At 45.2% G+C, this 20,311-nt stretch overlaps 1 protein-coding gene across 1 annotated transcript in view; it reads left to right on the top strand.

The window, feature by feature from the left end:
* The first annotated feature begins 3,242 nt into the window (after positions 1–3,242).
* KCNJ3 (potassium inwardly rectifying channel subfamily J member 3) overlaps positions 3,243–20,311 on the top strand; it is a 52,796-nt gene continuing 35,727 nt past the window's right edge. The window contains exons 1-2 of the mRNA XM_061363782.1: positions 3,243–4,173; positions 8,839–9,055. Coding sequence (XP_061219766.1) covers positions 3,496–4,173; positions 8,839–9,055 — 895 coding nt within the window. The 5' untranslated portion in view covers positions 3,243–3,495. The remainder of the gene's footprint in view (positions 4,174–8,838; positions 9,056–20,311) is intronic.

Consider the following 20,311-nt stretch of genomic DNA (forward strand, 5'->3'; position numbering starts at 1 on the left):
GTGAAAACAAAACAAAAAATATTCTGAAACATAAATGCAGTGGCAGGGAAAACCCTAGGAAAATAATGCTGAGGCGGTAATGGCTAGAAAATTAGGTACGATTGTGCTTTGTAACATGGCTAACAATGCAAATTGTCTCTGGGTAGCTCCTGCTGCACCACTGGGGAGCAAATGGCAAGTGCTGGTGGGCACCTGCCCCTGAGCACCAGGAGGAGGAAGAGTGGGTGAGGAGGAAAGGATCTTCAGAGAACTGTCAGGACAAACTGACAGGAGGAAAAACCTACGGCTCCTCACGGGGGAAATGGAAGGATTATCGTGGAAACACAACAGCTGCATGGACCACTAAAGGAAAAGACCAGGTGAGAAAACGTTGTCAGGTTTGCACAAGCTACTATAAAACTTTACTGAAGTTATTACAGAAATGTGGGATGAACCAAAAGAATTAGTGTATTACAAACAACCCAGCAGTGATAAGGATGCAGGACACCCCTCCTCTCCCTGTATGGTAAAACTCATCTGTTTGGATGACTAAGGTTTATAGGACAGCCCTGAAAATGTGCCGTAGGGACAGGCGTTTGGTCAGCACTAGGTGCTGGTGCTGTGCCTTTGCCTTTCCCGGGGTCAGGGGCAATGCCATGGACTTACAAGCTATTTCCACTTACTCTCATTAATTAATTGAATTGATTAAATATTAAGTCTTTTCCCATGACTGCTCATGAACAAGGAGCAGCTATGTCCATGTGGCCTGGCTAGCTGACAGCTCAGATAACCAGGCGAGCTAAACCACGCCAAAATCTAGGTATTGCTTATGCAGCATGAATCACAGAATCACAGAATCCCAAGGGTTGGAAGGGACCTCAAGAGATCATCTAGTCCAACCCCCCTGCAAGAGCAGGGTAACCTAGAGTACATCACACAGGAACTTGTCCAGGTGGGCCTTGAATATCTCTAATGTGGGAGACTCCACAACCCCCCTGGGCAACCTGTTCCAGTGCTCTGTCACTCTCACAGTAAAGAACTTCTTCCTGATGTTCACATGGAACCTCCTATGCTCCAGTTTACACCCACTGCCCCTTGTCCTGTCACTGGATATCACTGAAAAAAGTCTAGCTCCATCATCCTGACACCCACCCGTTACATATTTGTAAACACTGATGAGGTCACCCCTCAGTCTCCTCTTCTCCAAGCTGAAGAGACCCAGCTCCCTCAACCTCTCCTCATAAGGGAGATGTTCCACTCCCTTAATCATCTTTGTGGCTCTGCGCTGGACTCTTCCAAGCAGTTCCCTGTCCTTCTTGAACTGAGGGGCCCAGAACTGGACACAATATTCCAGATGCGGCCTAACCAAGGCAGAGGGGGAGGAGAACCTCTCTTGACCTACTAAACACACCCTTTCTAATGCACCCTAGGATGCCATTGGCCTTCTTGGCCACAAGGGCACATTGCTGGCTCATGGTCAACCTTCTATCCACCAGGACCCCCAGGTCCCTTTCCCCTTCACTACTGTCCAGCAGGTCAGTCCCCAGCCTGTACTTGTACATGGGGTTGTTCTTCCCCAGATTCAAGACTCTACACTTGCCCTTCTCGAATTTCATCAAGTTTCTCCCCACCCAACTCTCCAGCCTGTCCGGGTCTCACTGGATGGCAGCACAGCCTTCTGGTGTGTCAGCCACTCCTCCCAGTTCAGTGTCATCAGTGAACTTGCTGAGGGTACACTCAGTTCCCTCATTCAGGTCGTTGATGAAAATATTAAACAGCACTGGTCCCAGCACCGACCCCTGAGGCACTCCACTAGTGAGTTCCTGTTCAGTATTTTGTCAGGATAATTTTACAACCCCCTTGAAACCAAATATTTAAATTACATTATTTCCCTTCTATTTTTTTTTCTTTTAATCATTTAAAAATCTCCAGTGGCCGAACATTCACTGTACCCCAGACACAATTTCAAGGTTAGGGGTTTGGGTTTTGTTTTCTTTCTCTCAGTTTGAAAATGTTTACTTGTCTGAATTTTTGGACTGAGTTTTTAGCCACATGCCCAGCCCCAGGCAGGGGCTATGCTTTGTGGCTCTGCTGCATGAAAAGGATCCTGCTGTTCTCCCTTTCTCTCGCCTTCCCTCCCTGCTCTCCAGAACCTCTCACGCCTGTCTTCTTTGAAAACTGGATATGAGCACTGGACATAATATCCCATTAGCACACATGTAATGGCCAGGCACAGACATAATGACACATTCATGGTCCCACTTCTGCTTTCTTCCTGTCTGCAAACATCCGTTATGTGAGACTTTCCCACATCAATGTAATTTTCATGTACTTGTGCCACATCTTTCTCAGCTTGTGAGAGCTGAGTTTGGCGTGCCTTCATCCTACCCAGCTGTGTCCTCTGCTCTGCTCCTCAAACCAAAATGTAGGGCAGGTTAACTTTAAACCATGTATTTTCCATAGACCTGAGCTGATGAACGTTGTGGTTGCCTCCACTGATGCCTCACATGCTTATCACCTGCGGCCCCATCTGAGATGTGGGAACACATCCACTGTTTGCAGAGTGATTAAGAGTGGCTGTTAGGGACAGAGAAATACCCAAATCCAACTATTTTTTAGAGCCCCCTATGCTTGTTACTTTGACCTTGTGACCCAGAAATGGGATAAAAAACACACGTGGGAAATGTGCCTGGGCATCGTGCAATGGCTGCATCACCCAGCCCTTCCACAGACACATGGAGAACAATCGTCAGCCTTCTTGCTATCATTTTTTGGCAGTTCTGTTGGCAGAATTTTTTGCCCTAGCACACACACATTTTGAACCCTCACCACTGTCTCTGCTGACGATGGGTCTTCCTCGACCTTTTTGTTTCTCTTCACAATTTCCTTCTGCCAATGGAGCGAGGTGAAACCAAAGCAGGTAGAAAAGGTTGCCCTGGCCCACCGCATGCTGCTGGCCTCATCCAGCTTCTGCGACGGCCAAAAGTAAAAATGAAACGGAACACAAAGGAGCGGGTGCCTCACCCCCCTCCCATCCCAAGGCCTCTCCTCTCCCGGCAGAGAGGGAGCACCGCGGCGGGGAGGAGGAGGAAAGGGGGAGACCCGTGTGCGAGCGGCGGCGGGGAGGATGGTAAGGGGGAAGAAGGTGACGGATGCTCCGAGGATGCAGAGGGAAGCAGACCAGATGGGGCGCTGGACGGTACTCGGGCTGTGCTGCGCGGGGGGCGGAGCGGGAGGCGTAGCGCGGGGCGTTGAGCGGGGGGCGGAGCGCGGGGCGGGTGTCGCCCTGCCCGGGCCGCGCCGTCGCTGCCGCCGGCTCCGCGTGGGTGGCGGCCGCGCAGAGCGGTGGCTCCGCGCCCGCACAGCGGCGGCGGCCCGGACCGGGCTGTTCCATTCCATTCTATTCCGTTCCGATCCGTTCTGGGCTGGGCTGTGCCGGGGCCGGGCGGGGCGGGAGCAGCGGCGCTGCGCTGCGCTTCGCGGGGCGGTACAGCGCGGAGCAGTGCGGAGCGGAGCATGTCGGCGCTGCGGCGGAAGCTGGGGGATGAGTACCAGGTGGTGAGCACCTCGGCCAGCGGCGGGGGACTGCCCCCGCCACGGGCGGCCCCGCGGGGGAAGCGGCAGCGCTTCGTGGACAAGAACGGGCGGTGCAACGTGCAGCACGGGAACCTGGGCGGCGAGACCAGCCGGTACCTCTCGGACCTCTTCACCACGCTGGTGGACCTCAAGTGGCGCTGGAACCTCTTCATCTTCATCCTCACCTACACCGTGGCCTGGCTCTTCATGGCCTCCATGTGGTGGGTGATTGCCTACATGCGGGGCGACCTCAACAAGGCGCACGATGACAGCTATACCCCCTGCGTGGCCAACGTCTACAACTTCCCCTCTGCCTTCCTCTTCTTTATAGAGACTGAAGCCACTATCGGCTATGGGTACCGCTACATCACGGACAAATGCCCTGAGGGCATCATTCTTTTCCTTTTCCAGTCCATCCTGGGCTCCATTGTGGATGCCTTCCTCATTGGCTGCATGTTCATCAAGATGTCTCAGCCGAAGAAGAGGGCTGAGACCCTGATGTTCAGTGAGCACGCCGCCATCTCCATGCGGGATGGCAAGCTCACACTCATGTTCAGGGTGGGCAACCTTCGCAACAGCCACATGGTCTCCGCACAGATCCGCTGCAAGCTGCTCAAAGTAAGTGCCGTCCTGCCATGCTCACCCCACTGCCACTGCCGGTCTCCCGGGGATGTCCCCACCTCTGCACTGCCCTGGAGCCACCAGCTTTGCTGCCCCTCACTCCTGCCCTTGCATCCTGTGATGCTTCTCGGGCACCAGATTCACTCAACTGATTTACCAGCAGCCGTCTAGGATAATGTTTGTAGTCAGCCCTGGATTTACATGAATATTTATATATTTCTATAAAGTGCTAGATTTCTCTGCCAAATAAATATTTTGCAGCTCCAGCTCCTTGGTGTGCATTTTCAAAGAAAGCTGTTTGCCTTTCTGGCGTATTTCTGTGCTTTCAGGCAGTGCTGAGTCCAGTTAGGCAGAACTTTATTGGTACGGGCCATAACTTCATGGAAAGCAGGATGTCAGGGTTAGACATTTACAAGTCCTGCTAATGGTCCTGTATGTCTAGGGAAAATTAAGTATTTGTTTGAGGCTTGCTACAACAGCTGCATATCCATAGGGCATATGAAATAAGGGTGGTGTGCGTGGAAGGGGATGGCTCGGGGGTGATTGGTGCATGCAGAGCGCCCCAGTTTGTTTCTGTGGCTGGTAGGGTTTGTGGGTGTCCTCCCCTGGGAGTGGGTGTGCTGCAGGGGCAGGCGGGGTCCCCTGCCAGGAAAGGACCCCGCTTGAAGTGCTGCTCTGACTTTGTCCTCACTCCTCTGGCTGCACAATGCAGAGGAATGCTCATTCCCCCCTCTGCTGTGCCTGGATTTGGGCAGTTTTGCTTGAGGGCTTGTCATGTCTTGGTCCAAAGACGTGTTTCTGATGGGAGGCTTGCAGGCGGGATCATTGTTGCGTTCTCAATGAACTCACACAGCACCCTAAGCCAGGAGGGAGCCCCTGGCCTGAAGGAGGGGCAGTGCTTGTACTCAGCAAACTGGGGTGGAAAGAGGTATGTAAAGAATCCCCATCATTTCACTTGTCCCCTTCCTGCCAAGCGTGGATGATTGTGGTATCTAGGAACTGACATTGGGGAGAATGTACTCACTGCCACTGACCTGGAGGTGCCTGTTCCTGTTCCTTCCTTTTTGAATAATTAGCTGGGATCTCAGTTACAGTTTTCCCTGGTGTGAGCTATCCTTGGTTGTTTCCTTGTGTCAGAAGTTCAGCTGGGTAAATTGAATGATGAGCAATTAGGCTGGTAAGTAATCATTCTGTCTTTAGAGGGTACCATGGTGACCCCTCTGACTAACCTGTTTGAGGAGGCCATCCTGACTAGCGAAAGGTCAGGACGTCATGTTTAATGTAGCTCTTTAATAGCTTTAAGGGAGGAATTTTTAAAGTTGGTGCTTAAAACTTAGTGTGGCTCCAAAAAAATGTCCTGAACTTTAAATACGTGAAAGAGCAGTTTCATAGCCACCTTTCTTCTGGTTTTGAGCAGGCAGGGCTGAGGTCGGAAAGGTGGAGGATAATAAAGGTCTAAAATGTGGCTTTTCTGTGGATGCAGTTATGGTTGGCTCTGCATAGCCCCTACCAAACATCTCTGCATGGTGCATCCTTCTGCTGCTGTGGGGGAGCAGTGCTTGGCTGGGCCTCCTGGCCATAGAAAAACAAGAAGGGAAAAAAGAGAAGGATTGCAGCAGGGAGAGTGATCCCTTTCCCAGAGGGTGCTGCCACACATGGGCAGTCCTTCTGTCTGGTAGGGGTGTTTTGCTGCTTCAGTGTTCCTGCTTTGATTTGCACATAATCTTTATTGCAGGTTTGTTCCAAAACTGGAAGGGCAGAGTTATCTGCAAGGCTGCTCACAGCAGGTTATTCTGCTTGTAAAACCTATGTAAAGCTGGAAATCCCAATATACTCTGTTTAATAATTTTTTTCCCCTGGTTAGACCATGTTGGAGAAAAAACAAATATTAAGCCTTAAAAGTGGCAAGTTAGTGCAAAGACTTGCTCAGTTTAATATTCACTGTCTTTAATGAATCTCCAGGATTGTAAAGAACTTAGAAGCTCTGTACTCTCCTCCCTACATTACATTGAGTCAAAAGAGTCACCCAAGGTAATTTCTTTTGTGTTGGCTTGAATAGCAAAATGGTCAATAGTAGGTGTCCTGCCTTGGGTAGTATACTGCTTGTAGCTCGGGAGAAAGTTATAAAGTAATACTTGGTTTGTCTGTAACATTTTAGCTCTCGATCTTTATCTTAGTTCCCTCAGAACAGAAGCAATCTTACTTTGTGTAAATGACTTCACAGCTAGATCCTGTAACACTTGATATTGCTGCGGCTGTAAAATCTTAGGGTGCCCATAGCAGCCCACCCATTTTTAACCTTTCTTCCCCATCATCTTCTTCTTCCCATCTGTAGCTCCTGCCTGTTTCTTTGGACTTTGCTGTGTCCCTCAAGAACCACATTGTCTTTTTCATTGCTGTTTCATCTGCCAAGATGTCCATTATATGGGAGGTTTTTTGCAATAATAATAGTTCATTCTGCTTCTTCATCTTCTCCTGTGTGTTGATAGGGGATTTTTGGCTGTTTGGTTCACACTAAGATTTTGGGGCAGGTACTGTTGGGTGTCCCTTGGAAATCATCCACGGAGGAGGTTGGGTCAGATGATCCTTGAGGTCCCTTCCAAACTGGTATTCCATGATTCTGTGAAACGTGATGTGAAAAGGCAAGACACTTTGGACAGTAGCAGTGGTAGATGAAAAGCTAACCAGAAGAGCCAGAAGGCAGAACAAGCAGCGATTTTACAACCATATCTTTAAAGTACTTTCCCAAACCACTAGCATTCTTACTAAAGCTGAGTTCATGCAATTGTGCTTTGTTGGGTCTGACCCAGGGCCAGCAGTTTCCTCAGTCTGAAAGCCAGGCCAGGTGCATTTGTGTCCCCATTACAACCATGTCACCTAGATATGGGCCAGCCCTCACCTTCTGTGGGGCTAGAATGGTATTTTAGGGGTGCAGGATGGCTGTTAGAAGTAGTTCTCTCCCTAGAGCTGCTCCTTGCTCTGCTTAACGGGTGTTATTTGGTACTTTGCATGTGTTTTTTCCTTTTAATTGGAAAATAGACTTCTCTCTAATAAAAGAACAAACAAAACCCCGCAGGCAGGATATTTATGCAGATGTGCTCTAGATGTTTCTTGGCTCTGATGTCTTTATCTAACACTGTATGGCATATGATAGAAAGGGGTGGAAGAGACAGGTGTGGTAAACTGAATTTTCACACACAAAAATTAAGGTGTGTTTCTTAGCCAAAACTTCAGGGCAGTGAAGCACACAATTGCTTGTTTGGGATTAGGTCTTCTTCAAATCCAGCCACCATTCAGGGAATATGTTAAAAATAGAAACCAAGTCCTAAGCGAGGCGCATAATCCAGTTTTGCTCTGTCTGCTGCCTTTTGCTTTTAGGATCCCTTTTGCTTTTAGGCTCTTTACGGCTTCTGACCATTGGCCGTGGCTGCCCCCCTTGCTGGGGGCTGCCCTGGGGACATGTGTCATCCCCCTTTCTGCAGCAGCCAGTGCAGGGCTGTTTTGTAGGAGTCATGGGGCTGGGTTTCTCTAGGGGATGGTGGTGTCACTTGTAGAAGAGCTGTTAATCTGGAGGTGATGGCTGTGCTGGTCCCTGTACAATGAGGCATCTTGCCCCCCTCCTGTCCCCTTTCTTACTTAATACATCTGAATAACAAGGAGTATGGGAACAGCAGAAAAGTTAAGGGAATGATTATGCTTCTTCCTGCAAGCATAATCATGCTCCTGTTAAAGAAATAAAGCCTATTTCAAGTGAGTAGTATTGCTTAATATTGGAAGTTTGACATCAGATGAAAATGTAAGGGATGATGGATATGCCTCTCAAGTGTCAGAGTCATAAAATCACAGAATGGTTTGGGTTGAAAGGGACCTTAAAGACCAGGCAGTTCCAACCACCTGCCACAAACAGGGATGCCTTCCACTAGTCCAGGTTGCTCAATGTCCTGTCCAGCCTGGCCTTGAACACTTCCAGGGATGGGCCAGCCACAACCAAGTAGTGATTTAACACTGGGTTTTGGCTGTGTTTGATGCACAGGGGTTTGCAAAACTTTTTTTGTTGTTACTGGTTGTTTTTTTGTTTTGTTTTGTTTGTTTGTGTTGGGGTTTTTTTAAAATCTGAATAGCAAATAATGGAAAATTCTGTAATAAAAGTAATGACTGGGAAGGGCTACAATGTTCTGTTCCTGCCTATTCACATCACAGGGAGAAGCAATAAAAGCCAGAGTGAGAGCATTTGGACAGGGCTGTGCTGGTTACAGTGCTCCTTATGGACTGGGGATGTGAAGCTTGCAGCAAGGCGCACGAGCCAGAGAGCTGAATCTGCAGTTGCAGCTCCAGGCATGATTTTATGGACTTGTTACTTACATAGCTGTCAAATTGTGGTTTACAGCTGCTCTTACCAGGCAGCGATAACTAACACAATAATAGCATCCCCTTTCTCTGCTTCTTTTGTCAAAAGGACAGCAGTCTAAAAACTTCCCTGGAGGACTGTGCCCAGCTGCTGTGGGGCTAACAGCAGTTGTTCGTAGTGCTGGGGAGCTCTGTCTTATGGAAAAGCTGCTAATGCTCTGTCAGGGATGGAGGATGCTGTTGGGATGCCTGGGTGATGACTGCTCCGGTGGTGATATCTCTCTCTCTGTGTCTCTCCCCTCATTGCCCATCCAGTCCCGCCAGACCCCAGAGGGTGAGTTCCTCCCACTCGATCAGCTGGAGCTCGACGTGGGCTTCAGCACAGGGGCCGACCAGCTTTTCCTTGTGTCCCCGCTTACCATCTGCCATGTGATTGATGCCAAGAGCCCCTTCTACGACCTCTCCCAGCGCAGCATGCAAACAGAGCAGTTTGAGATTGTCGTCATCCTGGAGGGCATCGTGGAAACGACGGGTGAGTAGGGAAAGCAAATGCTCTGTGAAACAGATGTCACCTCACAGGTCTTACCATCCATGTTCGAAAAGTTGTGTACTTCAGGTTGCCCTTTAATTCAGTGACAGTCAAATTTTGCAAATGCTTTGGGATGGCCTCACTTGTTTTTTCCTACAAAGGAAATGTTCGAGGGATTTTTGGCAATGTGTCTGTTACCAAGGTGATGCACTTTGGTGCTCCCAGCAAGGTGGAAAAACTTCCACTGTGGTTCAGTGGTGTGGGGATGCTGCAGCGGGGTTGGTGTGCTATGCACCCTGTGGCATTGCCTGGTAGCTTGCGATGCTGCAGCACTGGCATGGGCTGCCAGCCATTCAGAATATTCAGAGGGGAATATTCAGGATATCTTAGATTTTCAGTCCATATGCTGGTTTCCCAGCATTTTCTTGCTGTGCTGCTTTTCTAGTGCAGGAGGCCATTTCTGAGAGCCTCTGGCTGCAGCATTTTAGTAACTCAGCCCGATATCAAGAGGGACTGAGGGCAGCAGAGGTGGTTTACCTGCGCTCTTCCAGAAACACTGCTGATATTTCATGAAACACTCCCTGATAATTCAAGAAAAACTCTGTTTTTTCGTTCATATAAAGATTTCTGGGCTGACGTGCAGACAAGAAGACTCCAGATGTTTGGTTTTTCTCTTTCCTAGCAGAACTGTTTTAAAACACAAACAATTGAAGAAAAGGTACTATGTAAATAACTCCTTAGAATTTCAAAACAAAGTGGTGTATCTGTATACTTTTGAATATTTTTTTGCAAATATTTCTGGCTTAGAAATTACATTCATAACAACAACAACAAAAAAGGTATTTTCTGGATGTGTAAAGCCTACGTCATACAAACTTGCACATTTTGTGACCTAGTTTTATAAGATGAGATGAATACTGGGTAAAGTAGAGCAAAATGTGCTCTGTCTTGATAAAACATGGGGGGATGAAAGGGTTTTTAAGTTAAAAAAGTCTTTAAAAATGTGAGTAAATGAGGGAGGAGGAGAGTTTGGAGCTGGAGGGCAGCTGGACTGGAGGAGAATCAGTATCAGTGATAGCAAGAACATGTGAATATGTAGATGGAGGTGCCGAGGAGACAAAAAGTCTTCCTTTGTGGCACTGCCTTTGGCACAAGCACAGGGGGTCTGTATAAGCTGCAGCAATTCTTACTGTTGGTTTCTAGCAGGCATCTTTCCCTGGCTCAGGGAGGGGAGACAACAACATACGCGAGGGAAGGTGCAGTCCTCCCTACAGCATGGCCTTTTTTTAAAGAGGGCAAGGCTGGATGTTTAGTAAGTTAAAACTTGCAGAAAGTCAGGACCCATCTCTCTGTCTTGGTGCTCTCTTAGCAGATTCTTTTGGAATCTGCCCTGTCAGTCAGCTGAAAGCTAAAATATATCTGGCAAGACAGCAGTCTAGCTCTGGGAACACGCAGTAACATACCTACACAAACGTGAGCAGTTCGTGTTTAGGAGTATACGCAATAGATCAAGAAAAATGGGATTATGTTTCACATGGGTTATGTACCTGAATACCTCTGCTAATGCAAAAAATTGATTTGATTCGGAGGTCGTTTTCTGAGAAGCTGAGTGTGGTGCTGTGATGTTTGGAGCTGGGCTGAAGATCAGGAGACAACAGCCTCAGCATTGATCATATGTGCTGTGCAAGACAAGTTTCTCGTCTTTGCGAAATAATATGTTGCAAAAGTGTTCCATCTAAGCTATCTTAACATAGAGTTTGCATCTAACAGCCCACTGCTACTGCAAAATAGAAGCAATAATTTGAAGGGTATTATTAGAAATATAAAATTGTTTCCAGCTTGCTCTGTTGGATGTTTTGTAGATAAAGCCAGTAAGAGACTCAGTCTGCTTTCTTCCTTCTCGGTGTAGGACAGTTACCTGCCCTCGCTGTTGTGTTTATGTGATGCCAGGAGTGCAGTACAAGTCTGAAATGTCTGCTGGCGTGGAAAGAACAGAAGTAACTTGCAGTTGTTGAGAAACCAGGGTGCTGGTTTTGGTTAGGTGTAAAAACAATGTTCGGTGGGTTTTGTTTTTGTCTCAGGAAGTCAGTGAGTAGGTTATACATTTGAAAAGGTTTTTACAATTAATTTCAATTGTGTTTGGCTGGAGAAAGAGCAGTGGTGGTACTGGGGGTGAGTCTGATGGATCTCCATGTAGGTCAGGAGAATCCTGGGGATGATGAATATATAGTCTGTGGGAAGTAGGTTGCAGGAAGATTGATTAAACTGTTGTTGATTTGCACATTAAGCTGAAGTTACATGTGCAAGTGTTCGATCTGAACCAAATGGAAGAGGGTTTTTAGGATTTTTTTTGTGTCTGGTCCAGTTGAGCCCAGAAAGACCAGCCAGAAGTCAGAGCCAAGCCTGAGAGGAGAGGAAGGTTGAGTGATGTACAAGATCATTTGTGCTGCTGGTATCAGCCTAGCTGGCACTTCAGGTACCCTGCCTGCCTTCCAGCTTCTCACTTGGTGTGGGATAAGCTTCCTTACATTTTGTGTTCTGAAGTATAATCACAATGTTCTGTTAATCCTACTGGGAGCAGCATTTATTTTGAGTGAAACTTATGCAGAAGGGACAGCAGCCTCCAGGGAGCAATTCTTTTCTACAACCCCATTTTTATAATGAGTTTCTCTCACATCCCAGAAGTAAAAGAGACCTTTAATGCAGTGTGTGTAACTTTCTAACTTTCAGCCTATAATGCTGCCTTTGTAGTGATTATCTGTTACCCTCCTATCAATGAAAAAAATCATCATCATTTTGTATCATCAAGTTGAATTGAAATGGAATTGGATTTTGAAACTCAGAAGATTGTATTTCAATACTAGAACATGATGAAAATGGATGAATTTGTACAGTGATGCAGTTTTGGCATTTGGTTTCTTTCCAAAGATGAGGTGCAAAAGCCAAAGTGAAGTCTGGTAGCGATATGTGCCCTTTCCTGCGCTGATGTTGTGACGGCTCTATCCTTGTGCTGCCATAGACCAAGGCATCCTTCTTTGTTAGGGCTGGGAAACCCTGCCTGTGATCTATATTTTGAGTTTAAAATTGCACACCAGCTCTAATGTTTCCCCATGAAAGCAGTTGATTTCACTTAGACATCTTCAGTCCCAAGTGGGGAACTGTGTACTGAGCACAGCAGCAATTTTAGGATGAACATTCTCCCAGTGCCAGATGTGCTGTTTGGCTCCTGTGCCGCGTCTCCTGACTTGACAACCAGTTCAGGGGATCTCATAAAATAACATGGCTTCTGCACATAGTCATTAAGCATCATTAGAATACAGCCAATTTCCTAAAGCTGCTGTCTTATTTTATCTTTCTGTAAGACTGCCACGAAAAGCATCAATACCATAGAGATAAACTGGTTTCTTACCCACCCCAAAAACACGGTGCAGAGGAATTGCTGTGTTTGCTCCCTACTTCCATATTCCTACAGCAGGTACCACAGGGGGCTGCTGCTGCCTGGGCTGTCTGAGGTCCTACCCTGTGTCTTCACAGATGGGGATTTGTAGCATATTTAGTGGAAAAGGCTTTGATACTCATCCAAGTTCTTCAATTTTAGAGTTTTAAGAGAGGGCTAGGTGCTTTCAGCCTATGCTCCTTATTTGTTTCTTCAAGTAAATTATTTTCGGTGTCTGAATTGTGCTCAGATCTGCAATATCCGTTGTAAAGAACCAAGCTACTCATAGAACCATAGAATCATAGAATAGTTAGGGTTGGAAAAGGACCTTAAGATCATCAAGTTCCAACCCCCTGCCTTGGGCAGGGACACCTCCCACTAAACCATGTCACCCAAGGCTCTGTTCAGCCCGGCCTTGACCAGCACCAGGGATGGAGCATTCACAGCTTCCTTGGGCAACCCATTCCAGTGCTTCACCACCCTCACAATAAAGAACTTCCTCCTTATATCCAATCTAAACTTCCCCTGTTTAAGTTTTAACCTGTTACCCCTTGTCCTACCACTACAGTCACTAATGAAGAGTCCACATGTCTCCTCTTTCCGGAGATCTCCTGCTCCCAACTTCAAAATCAGATGGCAAGTGACTAATAATAAGTAACAAAAAATACTTATTTCATGGTATACTCTTAGCACTTCTTCTCTCTGTACTGACATGACAGAGGCAGCCATATGTTAGTCTGGAACTGAAGGAGGTAGAAATACCTATAAAAAATAAATGCAGACTTCCGGTTCAGCAAATGAAAAATAAGAGAGAATTAAAGTCACTGGAAGGATCAGTGGGGTGAATTCAGGGATCTTGACATGTTTTGATATGTCTTAACCTTGAACTACTCTATAAATCATGATTTCAAAATAGATGTAGCAGTACTGGTGCATTCTGCAATGACATAGGATTATATGGTGCCATGGGATGTAGCTTTTGGGAGGCATGTCATGGTGTTTAGATTAAGTCAGGACAGTACAAATTGAGGCTAAGCCCTTTGAAGGATCCTGTTTAATTTGCCATTTTCCATGTTATTCTTGTTCCAGTCCTCTGCTGTCACTGTGTGGTGCAGGCCGGGGTGCAAGTGCCTTACAAATTACAAAAAGAATTAGAAGGTATTGAGTATTTCTCACTTTAATATAGCCATTGGATTTATAATAAATAGGGATTTATGAGTCCTAATAGCATTTGGTTTGAGTCAGCTCTGTCTTTTCATAGAGACTCAGAGCCTCTTGTTTTTCTCTAGCAAGTGCTTATGAAGATTTTTTTTTCTTTAACTTTGTTTTCGTCTTTAATCAGTTGACTTCTGATATGCAATGTTACCAAGGGGTTTAGAGAATTAGTAAATATATACAATAAATTTTGTTTTGACTGTCTGCAGAGACAGTAAAGATTTTTTTTCTGAGAAGGCTTAACGAGTTGTTTAAGCAGGATCTTCTTGCTTCTAAATCCCACTTGACTGATTAAAATCACCATTTCTGATGCCTTCTCTCATTAAATCATATAAAAATGATTTCTCATAGATGCCTCCCAGCTTGATTAAGATAATTTACTGCCTCATCACCGAAACGTTAATTTCTGGAAATAGAAGACTTTTCCTTATGTTTCCCTTACCCTCCTCAATTACATACAGCTTTTAGGTTGTTGGGATAATAACACGTGAAAAGTGGGAAGCGGACCCAGCACATACCTAGAGGAAAGGAAGCCAGGGTCTTCTGATCCCTTCTGGTCCTTCCTGGGGGTAGCAGCAGGGCTGAGCTCAGCAGAGCCTGTCTCTGTTCCCTAGCCTTCCCTCACTCACGTTCCCTCATAAACAGATTTTGATTTAGGGGCCACAGATACTTGAGGTAAGCATGCACGGATGGCTCCTGGCTCTTTTCATGTGTATGACCCACAGTCTAAACCTCCTGCACGGGGAGTGCTCTGAGGTTGCGCCTGACACCAGACCTCCAGAGCTTTCCCTGGGAATGCCCAAGGATGCTCAGGTCTGGCTCTGGGGTTTGCACTGTTTCCATTTTTTTGAGTGTCAGTCAGCAAGGGGAGAGTTTCACAGCTGAGATGTTCAAATGGCATTTCAGAATCCGAAGATGGTTATGATTCATAAGGGTAATTGCTAACCATTTAGGATTATTTTTGATATATATTCAACCCCTCCATTATTATGATAACGTATAATTTTGAAGAACACTCAAAGCATTTATTTTCAAAAACTATTGTCCTGATTTCACATTATTGTGATGGAGGATTTTAAGCTTGTTTGTCAGCAAACCTTCGTGATGGTGTTCATGGGGAGAACAGGTTTTGACTGTTATGTTGGACTCCGCTTCTGGGGCTTTACCTCTGCATGCATTTTGGAGCATGTAGCCTTTTACAATTGCTGTATTATCCTGCGACTTACCGATAAGCTGCTGAAATGGCTGAAAAAAACGAACAGTTAATAAGAACCTGAAATATACAGAAACCTGGCAGGAATGGTATCTGCATCCATTTTTGAAACTCATTAAATGGTATTTTGGAAACCTTTTAACATCATTTTCTGATTAAAGAAATCAAACAGCCTGCCAGGCTTTTTAATTAAATAAATAGAGATGAAATCAAAGGCATATTCCACTGTTCTTTTAAAAATGTGAATAGCTTGAATTATGTAACTGTGAGTCTCCACAGAAAGATTTCCCTCAGAAACAGATGCAGGGTAGCGATTTCAGAACTGAAGCAACTTGAGTGAACAAAGAACTGTAATACAAATCTGAAGACTGCTGTGATATAAATGGTTTCTATAGCCATTTAAAGATGTTTCTCCTATGTGTTATTCCCATGGTCACTTATCTTTAAAGAAAACCCAGTACAAATTTAGCAACTTTAAAGGTAGAACGTATAGTTGTTCTATTTTTATCTTACCATCTGTATTTTGGGAGGGGTGTGGGTTGCGTGCAAATGTTGGCAAAGTGTTGTAGGCAGGGGACGGAAGGGAGGGAAAATACTCTGGAGTTAGTGGAGGAGCTAACCAGAATCGAAATACTGCATCAATCAATGGTTGATACAGTTCATGAATTATACCTTGTTCATCTTCTTCCTCTCCTCTACTGTCTTACTAGCTTTTGTGACCAGGTCTTAAAATCTCATTGTATTAACAGGGCAGAAATTTGGATAGAGAGGTAGAGTGAGGAACGCAGAAGTCCAGCACAGGCTCTTGCAGCATTGTGTGTGCCGGTGTTGCTCCACCTTGGATGGGCCCTTGCTCACTCTGGGTTTGCCTGTCTACATGAGAATGGCGGAAAGCCACCTCTAGCTTGGGTTTGGTGGAGCGTGGACCTGCATGTGTGGTGTGGACCTCTTCATTATGTTCTCTGGCAAAGAATGAGGGAGTCCTGGCCTACTACATTGGTGGGAGGGGACCAGGGTCTTGGGAAACCCAAACCAGCTTTCACCAGGAATAACACGACCGAATTTGCTTAGAAACCATCACTCTGAACCAGTTCTCTGCAAAATATCACTGATTCAAACATCATTGAGTTTTGAGGGGACCTCCAGAGGTCATCTGATCCAACTCCACTAGTTAAGCTGGGCCCCCTAGACCTGGTTACTGAAGACTATGTCTAGACAGCTTTTGAATATGAGTTGAGACATCAATAAGGTGTGTTAGATGGGAAGTGACAGCAAAAAAATAATTCAGGAGTTCTACTTCATGAAAGTGGCTTTTTTTCTTTCTCTCTTTTTTTTTCTAAGTGTAACCTAAACATGATACAAAACTGATTTAAAAATCTTGTGGTTTTAGCAGTTCAGCAAATCTTTTTCCAGTGCTGCCATTATATAAAATATCTGTTAGTGGAAAAAAAACAGTATTTGGTGGTGAAGGAGGCAAACATGCTTGTCTCTAAGTGATCATGTGCTGAAGTTTGGACCTCCCTGGCTCAGATTCCTGCTGCCCCTCCTGCAGCTGCTACTCAGGTGCAGCACAGCCAAAGGGCCCAGCTAGACCAAAAAAGGGGAAAAAAACCCCACCCCATTTTTAAATGCTAATGAAAATATAACAAATGTATAGTGGTTTATGTGCTGGTTCTAAGGAGGCACAACTGAGAGTGAACTACAACCCTTATATAACTTGCAGCCATTGAATTTTGGGTAACACATCCTTCCTCATGCATAAGACAGCAATTTCCCACAGTACTGAGCTTCAATGCAGAAAGCTTTTGTGGATCTTTCTCCTTTCCCCCCCTTAGATCTCTTTGGAGATATATGAGAGAAAAACGATAGCAGTTTTAAGCTGGAGCTCAGCAGGAGCTTTCCTTTCACCATATATAATCTGAATAACTGGTGATTCATCAGAAGTCATGTCTTTGCAAAAAATACTTGTTCATGCTTAATCAAACAGAATACATTCTCCTTGAGCACTTCTTGTACTGATCTTGTGCCGTGTGTACTGGCACAGACGGGCCTTGTAGCATCAGTCTACACATGTAGATCAATATTTTCCTTGAATAAGTATTGGAGGGCTAAGCAAGAGCTAGTAATCTCTGTGAGAGTGACATGTGCAATGACTGAGAAAACTCAGGAGCACTAAAACTTTATCTCTGATACAAATCTGTGCCATGCCTCCAGGAAATCAAATGTATCTAAAGAGGAAAATATGAATACCAGATTCCCTGCGAGCATGGGAACTCTGTCCCTGCTGCAGCTGGAGCCATGTGGGTTGGGTTGTGAGGTGCTGGGGGGCAGGATCTCCCTGGTGGGGCTGGGGAATGGTGTTCACACACACCAAGCAAGCCCTGGCAGGCTGAAGGTGTTGTGTGAGTGATGGTTGGAAATGTGTGGAAGGTGAAGCGCTTGAATTTCTCACGGAACAAAAGCAATGTGGCTGTGAGGAGTGTTGCTTTCTCATGCTGCAGTGCCAGGCAGGGAATGCTTCACTCCTGTAAACTCACCAGTGGGCAGGGATGTGGAGACACTGCTTGCTAAATATAGACCGAAGTGCTCCTCTCTGAGAAATTTATGAGCAATTAAAGAAACTCTACAGTGCTCAAATTGTGCTGTTTCTCATCTATTGTTTTTCAAGTTAATAAGCATAAATTGGAGGTCTTCATTTTATTCGTCCTCTTACCATCACTGCCTCTCCAAATGAGCTTTATAAATGATTTAATGTTTATTTTGTATTTCTGGACAGAAAAAGGCTCTGGCAGTAGCCCTGGTATTGGAGTCACAAGGATGCTGTTGTGGATATGTGAGAAGATCGGCTTAAAGACCTGATCAACTCACATTACACGTATGGGTCGTGATAGGATCTGAATTTGAGCCACCATGAATCTGAGGGACATTTTGTTTGGCCAAATGTGGAAGTGGGGCATGACATATCTTAAATAAGAATGTTCCTGCAAAATAATTTGAACAAGGACTGAAACTACTAATCTGAGAATGGCTATTTTTCTCTTAGTTCAGGAAACATTTTAAATGGTGAGGCACTGGAACAGGTTGCCCAAAGAAATGGTAAATGCTTCATGCCTGGCAGTGTTCAAGGCCAGGTTGGACAGAACCTTGGGCAACATGGTCTAGTGCGAGCATAATTTGAGTGACTGGTTTTGCCATGTCGGTATTTTCTATAATAGCTCATTCCATGGTATTTCAGTGTGGGATTGTCCCCAGATCTCCATTTAATACCAAGCAGTTTTGCCCTGAGAAGAGCAGCTCCTCCTAGGCTGAGCGCTAAATTTATTCTAATTTAATTTGAGCCTGTTCCTGTTGCTGTATTTGTGCAGAAAAGTATGTGTCAGGAGCTGGAAATCCCAGTGCCCAGGATTCTGGGGTGTTGATTCCCCAGTGGGACTTGGGGAGGGGGACAACTCAACCCCTTTGGTCCTGGACAGCCCCTGAAATCCCAGGTGAGGTCAGTGTAAAGGCTGGAGCATTTTCTGAGTGGCAGTGCTGCAGGAGGGACCACCCTGGGGGCCAGGCTGGGGTTTCCAGCAAGGAAGTCACCTTACAGAGAATTTAATGGGAAGTAGGTGGAAAATCTTCACTTTTCTGTTGATGAAACAAATATATTCCTGCTACGAAGAGCTGCACTTTTTAGCCGTTTACTCATATATTGCATCTGCATTATTTCTTCCTCTGGTTTGTTAATAGTATTGTAAAATAAACTATAAAAATAGTATTCTTGCAGGCAGTCAAATTCTCTCCTACTCAGCAGCTCTGTTCCTCTGCCTCAGAAGGAAATTAAGTCCATTTGACCTGATTTGCTCTGACAAATCTATTTTGGCCCTTGCTTACAACCTTGTTGTCTTCTAGCTGATGAAAATTGTTTGATTACTTTGTGCAGTGTTTTTCCGTGATTTGAAGTTGGCCTGATGGGGTGTAACTACCCATCCCTTGCCTTCCCCTTCTCCAGCAGCATGGGCTCTGCCTTCACCGTTATTCAGCTTCTGAGGCAGTGGAGGAGCAGAGGGGTGGCAAATCAGGAAAAGGGTTTCGTAATATGAAGGGGTGAAAAGCAAAGCTGGAAATACCAATAGTTCCTGGGAAAGCCTTGAAGATGGTAGCCAGCTTGATGAAGCCCTTTTAGCTTGACTTCAGTTTGTAAACCAGGATTAATTAGTATTCATTGATGCAAATCAAGGGGTTAGAGCAATTTGTGCTTTGCGGTCTTCCTTTGTTTCACATAACCAGAAATGCTCATATTTTCCAAATTAAAAATTCCTACCTTTTCATTGCTTATGAATTCTGGACAGACACTGCTGAGCATCAGCATCCTTCAGTCTTCATATGGTTTTTTTTGCTGTTAAATCTTATCTCTTATAAACCCCAAGATCTTTACTTTTTTGCTTGAGAGGTCAGCTGTGAAGACACAAAGTGCTCATTACTGAGCACTCCCTAGCAAGACCTAGTATTCAAATCCTAACTCATTCATGTAAATAAGCACAATCGTCTTCTTATCCTTCCACACAATTAGCTGTTCGAACATCTTTAGGAGCAAGAGGCTGTCCCAGGAAGGTCTATAAAGTGACAGCAGTTAGATGAACCATTTCTTACCTTTTCTGTTTGGATGCATTTGGTCCTCATACATCAAGGTTTGTAATTTGTTGTTATCTTTGCAAGCATAGCTGCTGTAGCTTACAGTTTACATTGTTCTGTTTGTCATAGTATATACACAGAAATTTCAAGTAAACTGTCCTAATTCAGAAGGGCACGTGCAGGTGAGACCATACTCTTTGTTAGTTAGGCCCCCAGCCCTTTGGCATACATCTGTACTATCATAATATTAGTAGGATTTTCCTAAGTTTAGCATTCATACAGTGACAAAGAGTGATCTGCCCACAGATATTGTAGGAGGGTTTGTGTCTGCTCTGCATGGAGTTTCCTTAGGTTTTTCTTATTCAAAGAGCTATCAATCAGGTAGCAGTTCTCTTCTAAGGGTTTAAGAAGGACGTGATGGTGGAAAGGGGGAAGAAGGGAGCCTGACCTTCCAACACCTCCTACATTTCTTATGTGACTTCTCATTGCTACTGGGAAGAGTGATAATGCCAATTTAATTTTAATATTAATGAGAAACTTCAGAAATACTCTTTAGTTGTTTCAAGGATGCATCTGAACTGTCAAAAATGCCCATGTATGCCCACGAAGAAAATAACTGGTTCTTCCCTATGTGCTTTGGTTCTTAACAAAGACTTTCAATTATCTTTAACTTTTGCCTTATTACTTATGTGGACATTTTAACTCAGTAAAAATTTTATAGGTATTTTATTCTACATTGAAATTACTGAAGTGACGGGTTTCAACTATTAGACTAAGA

The sequence above is a fragment of the Neopsephotus bourkii genome, unplaced genomic scaffold, assembly GCF_033783945.1.
Source record: "Neopsephotus bourkii isolate Nb327-2 ecotype Australia unplaced genomic scaffold, CSIRO-AGI_Nbou_v1 NB_1181, whole genome shotgun sequence".
In the NCBI taxonomy this organism is placed as follows: Eukaryota; Metazoa; Chordata; class Aves; order Psittaciformes; family Psittacidae; genus Neopsephotus; species Neopsephotus bourkii.